The sequence below is a fragment of the Vipera berus genome, assembly GCF_964194415.1.
Source record: "Vipera berus genome assembly, chromosome: 1".
In the NCBI taxonomy this organism is placed as follows: domain Eukaryota; kingdom Metazoa; phylum Chordata; class Lepidosauria; order Squamata; family Viperidae; genus Vipera; species Vipera berus.
In genome coordinates, this window is record NC_138202.1 from 257,895,249 (window position 1) to 257,905,477 (window position 10,229).

Sequence of the window (10,229 nt, forward strand, 5' to 3'; positions counted from 1 at the left end):
CTCTAAGAACTCATTTTTTAAATCTAACTCTGGCTTTTTTTTTTTTTGCCAATCAGGTTTCCAGACCAAGGTCTTTGAATTGCCATATAGGTCTCCCTTCACTCCAATACATATTATTTGAATCGAAGGAGGCCATCTAGCCATCAGTGGTCCACAAAAACCAAACCATTTGTAATCAAAACTTTATATTCAGTTCTGTCTGAAGATGAACCCAGATGGAAGAGGAACCCCACTATCTTGTTAATAACAATGTGACCAATGTTCTTTAACTGTAGCTTATGATCTTTGGATGTCATTATTGATAAATGACATAAAACCATGCGAATTATCAAAATATCATGAAAAACAGACAATGGATAAACCAATTGTGAAAATTAAAATTAATTTCAAATTAATTATCCTGCTAGTTTATATTGGGATTGGTAGAACTGATTTAGCAGATGTTGACCACTTTTACAAAGTTGGGGTTCCAGAAACTGAATCTGTCCAATATCTGTCTCAGTCTGCACTCTTGATTACAGCCTCCCTCTTCTGCTGTTTAGTTCTTCCTGCAAATGAATGCTTACTTTTTTCATTTCACTTCCCATTTATTTAAATCAGTTCACAGTTTCTGAAAAATGACAGAGGAAGTTCATTTAGGCAGAACCAAAACTACTCATCTTGTTTTGCAGGGGGAGACTGAAATTCAAGTTCCCCAATGATCAATCATGATTTTGGGTCACTCACACACACTTTTGCAACCCAGTCTACCTCACAGGGTTCTTGTAGGGGAAAAAAATAAGATATGTCATAATGTTAGCAGCCTTGGGTTCTTGGAGGAACAGGATGAAAAACTAGCAAGCAAAGAAACAAAATATGATAAAAACTGTAAAATCCAAGACGAAACTGATAACCGGTGGAATTCATGGGGAGCATTTAAAATGGATGAAAACAACATTACAGCACTGGAACACAAGATCCATTTTTCTACAAGTGGTACAATGTCACACATATAGCCTATAGGGGCAGAGCTTGCAGCATGACACTGTTTTTAGCATTTTGACTGCAACGGTGGGATAATGCAGATACACAACTTACAATCATTCATTCAGCAACTGTTGTATGTTACAATGGCTTTGAAAATAGTAATTTATGACTGGTCCTTGCACTTACAGCTATCACAGCATCCCCATATTACATGCTCAAAATTCAGCTGCTTGGCAATTGACGTGTATTTACATGTATTTGCAGTCCTTCAAGGTCATATGTTCAACATTTGTGACCTTCACAGCTGACTTCCAAAGGCAATAGGAGAAGATGGATTTGCTTAATGACTGCATGATTCACTTAACAGTCATTAATTTAACAGTCATTCATTTAACAACAGTAGCAAAAGGGGTCATAAAATTTGATGCAATTCACCTAACAACTACTGTACCTTCCTTAGCAATGGAAATTCTGGTCCTATCTGTGGTTGTCAGTTGTGAACTACCTGTATGTACCTCTGGGTCTAACTTAAACTGAGTAATGGAAACAACAAGAAAGTTTAAGGAGGAAATTTACTTTGTACTAAATTTAGATCATGCTGCAGTTTCAAGAATATCCATTTGCTGATTCGAAGGAAATTTACAGTTATTGTAAGAACAAAGTTTGAAGAAACAGAATGGTTCAGCTATAGAAAGGAGTGAGACGAGGATCAGGCTGTCCTGCTTAACTTTTATTAAAATATTTAAGAAAATAAATGATAATGGCAGGATTGGAATGGGTACCAGATGGAATCAAAACTGGAGAATAAAATCCAAAGTTTTATGTATGCAAAATGTAGCACCATGGATAACTGTAGAAGGGGGTCAAGAAAAGCAAATGCTAAAATGTGCATCAACTCACCACAATGCCATTCTCATCAATCTGGTTATGAAAGTACTGTAAAAAAAAGGGTAGAACTTGCATCATGATGCCACAAAACCTGTTTCATCATTTTAGCACCTTCATAGCCATAAAACTGAAGAAGCCTATGAGTACCATCCTGTTGATTTAAAGTAAAGAATGATACTTAAAAAAACAACAGAATAACAGTGTTGGAAGGGACCAACCTCCTGCTCAAGCAGGAAACCCTATATTACCATTTCAGACAAAATGGTTGTCCAATCTCTACTTAAAAATCTCTAGTGTTGGAGCATCCACAATTTCTAGAGGTAAGTTATTCCACTGGTTAATTGTTCTGTCAGGAAATTTCTTCTTAGTTCTAAAATGGCTCTCTCATTGATTAGTTTCCATTCATTGCTTCTTGTCCTACCTTCAGGCGCTTTGAAGAATAGCCTGACTCCCTCTTCTTTGTGGCAGCCCCTCAAATATTGTAACACTGCTATCATGTCACCCCTCACCCTTCTCTTCACTAGACTAGACATGCACAATTTCTGCAACCGTTCTTTGTGTGTTTTAACCTTTGATCCTCTGATCATCTTTGTTGCTCGTAGAGATGAATCATAGAGTAGCAATGTGATACAGGAAACAAATACAGCAGAGATGAATGATAAAGCTGCATATAACTCCTATAACATAACATAACATAACATAACTCCTATAACACTCTCCTCTGCACTCTTTCTAGAGGAGGGGTGTCAAACTCACATTTCATTGAGGGCCGCATCAGCATTGCGGTTGCCCTCAGGGGGCCGGGTGGGTGTGGCCAGGGTGGGCGTGGCCTGCTGGGTGGGCGTGGCTAAAGTGCGTATGGCCTACTGGGTGGGCATGGCCAGCTCTACATCGTTCGCATCAAGGGTGCCTATGGGGGCCTGGGCAGGAGTGGGACAGATCTGAGGGTCTCTGGCAGGAGGAGGGTCTCTGGGCCAGGGCCAAGGCAGTGGGGGCCGTTCTCTCACTGTTTACAGGATGGCTTCGCGGGCCACATGAAACCACTTCGTGGGCCGGATCTGGCCCCCGGGCCTTGTGTTTGACATGTAGAGTCTCAACGTCTCTTTTTTATCATAGCAACCAAAACTGGATGCAGTATTCCAAGTGTGGCCTTACCAAGGAATTGTAAAGTGGTATTAACACTTCACATTATCTTGATGCTATTCCTCTGTTAATGCAGCCTAGGACACTGTTGGCTTTTTTGGCAACTGCAACACAAAGTTTATGTTATAGCCAGGAGACTGATTCAGGCTTTTTCAAGCTAATATAGGACCAGCAAGGATCAGACCTGATATGGTGCCTGAATTGCTGAGACACACATTAAGATAATCTTCATAAGTAGGTACCAGACAATAGTTACGGAGCAAACACCTCAAAGGAAAGTATCCAGTATAATTGAGGAGGATTTTCAGAGGGTGGAAAAATGGGCAGGAATCAGCAAGATGAATTTAAGAGGGACAAATCCTACATTTGGGTAGGAAAAAAAATCAAAGTCACAAGTATAGGATGGAGGTGGAAATTCTATTGGAAGCAATAAATATGAAAAGGATCTGCATTTCTTGGCAGATCACAAGTTGAATGGGGCAAAAGAGATACAGTTAGGCATACAATTCTAATCCAGACAGGGTAGAATTGTTCAGTATTATTTCAAAACCAGAAGAAGCAGATATAGCTGGACATCAGGAAAAAAAGGATTCCTAATGGTAAGATTTAACTGACAATGGAATGGATTTTCTTGGGAGGTGGTGGACTCTCCTTTGCTTGAGGTGATTGAACAGAGGTGAGGCTGAATTAGGTGAATTCTCTAAGACCCTTCCAACCCTGACATTACATGATCCTATAATTCTTATTGGGTTGGAAAGAAATTAAACAGCCTATGGCTTTAACAAATTAATACTGTGTCTCTTTTTTTACTGGGTAGATAAGATATTATTTGCTTAACCTAAAACAGCATGAACCTTTTTTTTTCTTTTCCCAGAAAATGAAAATGAAACTGTGTTCTCCTGAGCAGATATTTTAGAACTATAAATCTCTTCCTCCTCTGTTAACAGACTTTTAGAAGTTTCTGTTTCTTGAACAGTGAACACAAATCACAGAGCTGAGCTGGACCATTACAGCACCGAATCAGAGGATGGAAAAGTTTCGCCCAGTGCTGGATTTCATTGTCAATCACCAGAAGGTCTTGGGCTATGGTGCAGTGTCTCTGCTGACTGCAGGTAGTGAGCGCATCTTTTCTGTGGTGGTGTTCAAATGCCCATGCAACTCCTGGAATATGCTTTATGGTGGTATGTTTCTGCTGATGCCAGCCCTTATTCTGTTTCTGCTGGGCTTGCTCTTGAGTGTACGTTCTTGGAAGGTGCTCACTGGATGTTGTGCCAAAGGCAGACCATGTAGATGTCCTCATGGGAATCGCCTCCAGCGCCATTTACAAGTGATGGGATTTGTAATTATCAGTGCCTCTGTGGCTCCTCTCACGTGGATTTCTGTGGCCTTACTGGGAGGACGTTTCTATGAATGTACTGCTACTGGGAGCCCCATCCTACAGAAATATGTGTGCAAAGACAATGGGAAAGAATGCATCAAAATTCTGGTTAAAGTGCCTTGTCTCAGCTCTGTCTCTCCTTCTACCGAAATGGAGATACTCGCAACTCTTCGAGCTCAATCACAGGTTAGTTTATGGCTTTTTCCAAGGTATCTAACAGCCAGGTTCCCCAACTTAGAACCCTCCAGAGATGCTAACTGGACTATTGAAATAGCACGAAGAACTGTTTTACCAACTTCTTTCCATTCTTAAAGACTTCCATAGCCATGCTTCCCTGGCAGCCTGCTTCATGGGTTTTAGGTGCCAGGTTAGGAGTTTTTTATTGGTTTCAGTTCAAATGTTTGTTCATTTTGATGATATTGTCCACTTAGTCAACATAGTTAATAGTAAACTAGAGATAACATGATTTTGCCAATTGCTTCCAGCTAGGGAAACTGCTATATAAGGAAATGAGAAAAGTTGGATATTTTCTTGCCTGCAGAGAAATTGATTGCAATTGGGAGGGAAATTCCTCCTTAGCCTCAGAGGGAATTTCCTCCCATTGTGAATTAGAGGAATTTTCCTCTAGCATGCAACTGTGCAGTGATCTGGATTTGAAGGAGAAAAGGTGATTTGGAGTTCATTCAGGCACATATGTATCCCCTGTCCTTATATCAAACATCCACTTTCTTGGGGTCTTCTGGTAGCTCCAGATGATGGTTGTGTAAGCTTTGGAAATAATGCAGATGCCAATAGCTGTTCTTGAGAATTCTCTATTTCATTCTGAAATCACTTTTTCCACTTCAAATCCAGATCACCTTATGCAACCTTAACGATAAAAGATGAAAAGTTTTATTACACTTCCATACCTGCTCATATCCATTAATTATCCACCTTGTCTCTCCAGTTGTATTGAGAAGTCCCATTTTTACTTTACATCTCTACTTTAAGAACCTTTTGGAATTTTGCTATAGCAATCATATCTAGGCAGTGGTGGGATTCAGCCAGTTGGCACCACTTCGGCAGAAATGGTAGCTAATTTTTTGTTGCCCACGCCCAGAATGGACTTCCGGAAGCAGCATCTACACAGAGAACCAGTTGTTCACATATTTGAATCCCACTACTGTACCTAGGGCTCAAAAAATCTAGAGAAACAAGTGTTGATGTGTTGCTTCAGCCGTTCCTGCATCACACAGGAAGAGATAAGTATCAGGAGGTAAGCAACAATTAAGAAGCAAGGCTTTAATCTTTCTCCCTACACGAGAGGGCTCTGAATTCTAGATTGTAAATACCCACGCAGATCAGTTACAATATACCCTCTGAATGAAAGATAGCATTTAATCTCAAGGTGCCTTGATGCAAGCATGATTATCATTTTTATGCTTCTTCCAAAGGTGTTTGGATGGATTTTGATTGCTGGGGTCTTCATTGTGGCCCTTCTTGTTACCTGCATTGCTCGCTGCCGCTCACCAGTCAGCATTCTCCAACTTGCCTTCTGGAAAATCTACCTGCAGAAGGAGCAACAACTTTTTGACACCATGGCCAAAGAACACGCCTCGAAGTTAGCAGAGAGGAATCTTAAAAGCTTCTTTGATTCTACTGAGTTGGAACCATTTCAAACCCCAAGCGTCAAAGCCTGGGATAACGTTTCGTCCTTGTTTGCCTTTAATCCTAAGGACAGTTGCTACAGTATGATCCATAAATATGTCAGTCAAAAATCTCAGAGTGGTAGCATTAAGTCTGCTGCAGGAGATATATACCCCAGTTGTTTGCAGTTTGTAGATGGTGCAAATGTTGAAGCCCAAATATTATAGCAACAACTGTAATCTGAGAAAATATGTCAGACAAGAGCCTCCCTAGCCTCATAAGGTGCCTGTAAGAGTTAAATATTGTAACCTTCTGATAAAAGTAGTACCAGTTTTTAATAAAAATAGTATTAGCTTTCATAACTTTGGTTCCCAGTCTGGTCTGTTTTGAAGGGCTGACAAGTATCAAGGCTTGTTAATAGTCATATTATGCATTATTTCATTACTTCATTACTTGGAGTGTTCATGATTCTTATTGTCAGGTTTTCATTTAATAAGAAGCAAAACTTCTGCTCTATCATGAATTTTGTCCCATGTCTTTTCTTCTCCAAGTATACTTTTTATTAAGAATTTTAATTACAATAGTAAAAAATGAAAACAAGCTAAACTTAGAGGAGAAAATGGTAAGATAGAAGAAAAAAGTGCAGGAAAAGAGAAAAAGAAAGGAAAAAGAAGTATATAATATTAAAAAAAGAAAAGAAATATATGAAGAAGTGACTTTCAGGCTTAATTTAATTTAATTTAATAATTTGATTTCTATACCGCCCTTCTCCCGAAGGACTCAGGGCGGTGAACAGGGCAATACACAATAAAAATCAAATACAAAAATTAAAAAGCCATTAAACATCATGCCCATAAAATCAATACATATTAAAATTAAAACCAGTTTTAAAAACCCAACCCCATCCCGTCAGACCAGGCCAGCTTGTTCAAAAAAGAATGTTTTGAGATCGCGCCAGAAGGAGCGAAGGTCGGGGGCCATCCGGAGCTCAACCGGTAAGCGGTTCCAAAGGTCTGGCGCGCCCACAGAGAACGCTCTCCCCCTGGGGGTCACCAATCGGCTTCATTGTAAGTGCAAGTGTAAGCAAATTTAATAAATCTTCACCCTCCTTAAGGCTGATATCTCTTCATCCCATATCCCATCCCTTATTTATAAGCAAATCTATAAGGCATTAACTTACAATCCTGTTGTCACCAAAAATCTATAAAGGACTACCAGAACATGAGGGTGGGGTGGGGTGGGGGGAAGAGACAGAGACAGAGAGACCTATTTTAACTCTGATCAAATAAAGCAACTTTATATTTCTTCCTTTTACTTCCAACAGTAAAATCAAAAAATATTTCTTAATCTTTAATGCAATGAAATATTGTAGGATTTTATTTCTCTCCAATTTTTCTATACCCCATGGCACAGAGTTCTTCAAGTCTCTTTTGTAGATTTAGTAGGAAATTTTCCAGGTCAAAGACCAAGAGGAAAGGAAATCCTCTTGAAAATACTAGGACAGGGGTCGGCAACCTAAAAAAGAAAAAGAGCCACTGGGAACCGGTTCCATCACAAATTAAAAAAAGAGGGAGCCGTGTGCGTGTGTCCATGCACGCGCATGCGCAAAAAGGTTTTTTGCGCATGCGCGGACGCACGCGGCTGCCATTTTTTTAAAAATGAGATGGAACCGGTTCCCGGTTGCCCGACGGCGACGGCCCGTCTGCAAAGCTGCCGCTTTCGGCAGCTTTGCAGACGGGCCGTGGCAGCTTCCTCAAAGAGCGGCGCCCCTGCCCATTCCGAGAGGTGCGCGCGCACCTCTCCGAACGACCGGAGGTGCGCGCGTACCTCCGCGCGAATGGGCAGCGGTGCCGCTCTTTGAGGAAGCTGCCGCGGCCCGTCTCAGCTTCCTCAAAAAGAGAGGCGCCCCTGCCCATTCCGAGAGGTGCGCGCGCACCTCTCCGAACGACCGGAGTTGCGCGCGCACCTCCCCAAACCTTTGGGGAGGTGCGCGCGTACCTCCGTGCGAAGGGGCAGCAGCGCCGCTCTTTGAGGTTAGCTGCCGAAAGCGGCAGCTTCCTCAAAGAGCGGCACCGCTGCCCGTTCACGCGGAGGTACGCGCGCACCTCCCCAAAGGTTTGGGGAGGTGCGCGCTTAACTCCAGTCGTTCGGAGAGGTGCGCGCGCACCTCTCGGAATGGGCAGGGGCGCCGCTCTTTGAGGAAGCTGCCACGGCCCGTCTGCCAAGCTGCCGAAAGCGGCAGCTTCGCAGACGGGCCGCGGCAGCTTCCTGAAAGAGCGGCACCGCTGCCCATTCGCGCGGAGGTACGCGCGCACCTCTCCAAAGGTTTGGGGAGGTGCGCGTGCACCTCCGCCCATTCGGGGAGGTGCGCGTGCACCTCTCCAAACGGGCGGTGCCACTCTCTATTTGGAGAGGTGCGCGCGCACCACTGCCCGTTGGAAGAGGTGCGCGCGCACCGGGCGGCTGGGAGCCGCAAGAGACGGCTCAAAGAGCCGCATGCGGCTCCGGAGCCGCAGGTTGCCGACCTGTGTACTAGGAGTTAAGTATCTAATAAAGAAAGTAACTTTTACTTATTTTTTAATTGAACTTGATGTGCATAATTGTGGTTTATAGGTGAATATTTCTCCCAAATTTGTATGTATATTCAGTAGGATTCTCGACATGAAATATATTACATCAAGCCAGTTAAAAGAGCAATGTGACAAATGAGTTTAGGATTGCAATTAATACCTCTTAACAATTAAGGGATGAGTAACAGGCACTCAGGATTTGACCCGCCAAACTGCCGACCTTCTGAGCTTGTCGATCAGAAGGTCGGCAGTTTGGCAGGTCAAATTCCGAGTGCCGCGTAACAGAGTGAGTGCCTGTTACTCGTCCCAGCTTCTGCCAACCTAACAGTTTGAAAGCACATAAAAATGAAAGTAGAAAAATAGGGACCACTACGGTGGGAAGGTAACAGCGTTCCGTGCGCCTTTGGCATCTAGTCATGCCGGCCACATGACCATGGAGACGTCCTCAGACAAGCGCTGGCTCTTCGGCTTTGAAACGGAGATGAGCACCGGCCACTAGAGTCGGAAACGACTAGCATGCATGTGCGGGGGAACCTTTACCTTTACCTTACCTTTAACAATTAAGGCCTTTAAAACTGCTATGTAACTTATCAGTAATATTTAAATAATATCAGTAAAAGTAGGGGATAGTTAAATACAGTAGGGGAAAAATCTCTGTCTTACTTTTACTTTGTTTTTACTTTCACTACTTTCACCATCATGCTCAAGAGAATATTAAATGAATTCTCTTAATGTGTTAATTCTCTAAGTAAAACAAGCAGGATTTTCTCACCTTTTCTTCTTAAAACAAGCCATCTAGCTCAAAGGGAATTCTTTATTTCAAATATTTTTCCCCGTAGGAAACGTCCACTCCCAAACCATTGCATTTCTCAAGGATGTCAATTTATTAAATTTATTTAATAAATATTTAATATTCATTAAGTAATGTTTATAGCAGATTCCTAAATTTGTGGAAATGAAATAATGAAAAAGGTGAATCCAATTTGAAGTTCTGAGTTCATGGCACCATAAAGCTTGAGAATCTCCCTGTCTTAGTGTTACTGCAATTGGTTTTATTTTTTAATCTTGGTTAAGCTTTTTGAAGATTTGTTCAGATGTCCTGATTATTAATGACATTGATGTTTATTATTTCAAAAGACTAACATCATGAATGATTGTTACAGCTGGTTGTTACTTGATTTAGCTAACACTATGGGAACTTGATGCTACTGTATATTTCCTAATTTCCCAAGTCTGTAACAAAAGACCCTCAGCTAGGCTTCCAGAATCAAAACAAATACAAACATTAAAGTTTTAGGAAAGGTCTGAATACTAACCTATAAGCTAGCATTTCTCAGTTTCAGCAACATTAATATTTGTGGACTTCCACCCCCAGAATTCCCCAAGCCAGCCACTGGCTAGGGGTGTCTGGGAGTTGAAGTCCACAAATATTAAAGTTGCTGAGATTGAGAAGTATTCTGTTAAGTCAAATTAACTTAAAAAGAGAAGAGCTGCTTGACACATAGCAGGACTATTTCTTAAAAAAAATTCTATGACAGGATATAATATTGCTTTTATGACAGGATATCCTTTTCAAATTGTTCAGGGGAAAACAAGCTGTGTCTCAAAAAGCACCACTTTGGGTTTCACAAATCAGTGAATGTTATCACATGTATAAG

The 10,229-nt window shown here is 41.6% G+C and overlaps 1 protein-coding gene across 1 annotated transcript; it reads left to right on the plus strand.

Annotated features, from left to right (window-relative positions):
• Positions 1-4,024: 4,024 nt before the first annotated feature.
• On the plus strand, positions 4,025-7,135 carry LOC308666900 (calcium homeostasis modulator protein 6-like; the record flags this gene model as incomplete). The annotated part of the gene is made up of 2 exons (XM_081325893.1): positions 4,025-4,561; positions 5,809-7,135. The coding sequence occupies 2 exons, from the start codon at positions 4,025-4,027 to the stop codon at positions 6,226-6,228; spliced, it is 957 nt and encodes a 318-aa protein (XP_081182019.1). The 3' UTR covers positions 6,229-7,135.
• Positions 7,136-10,229: the final 3,094 nt, after the last annotated feature.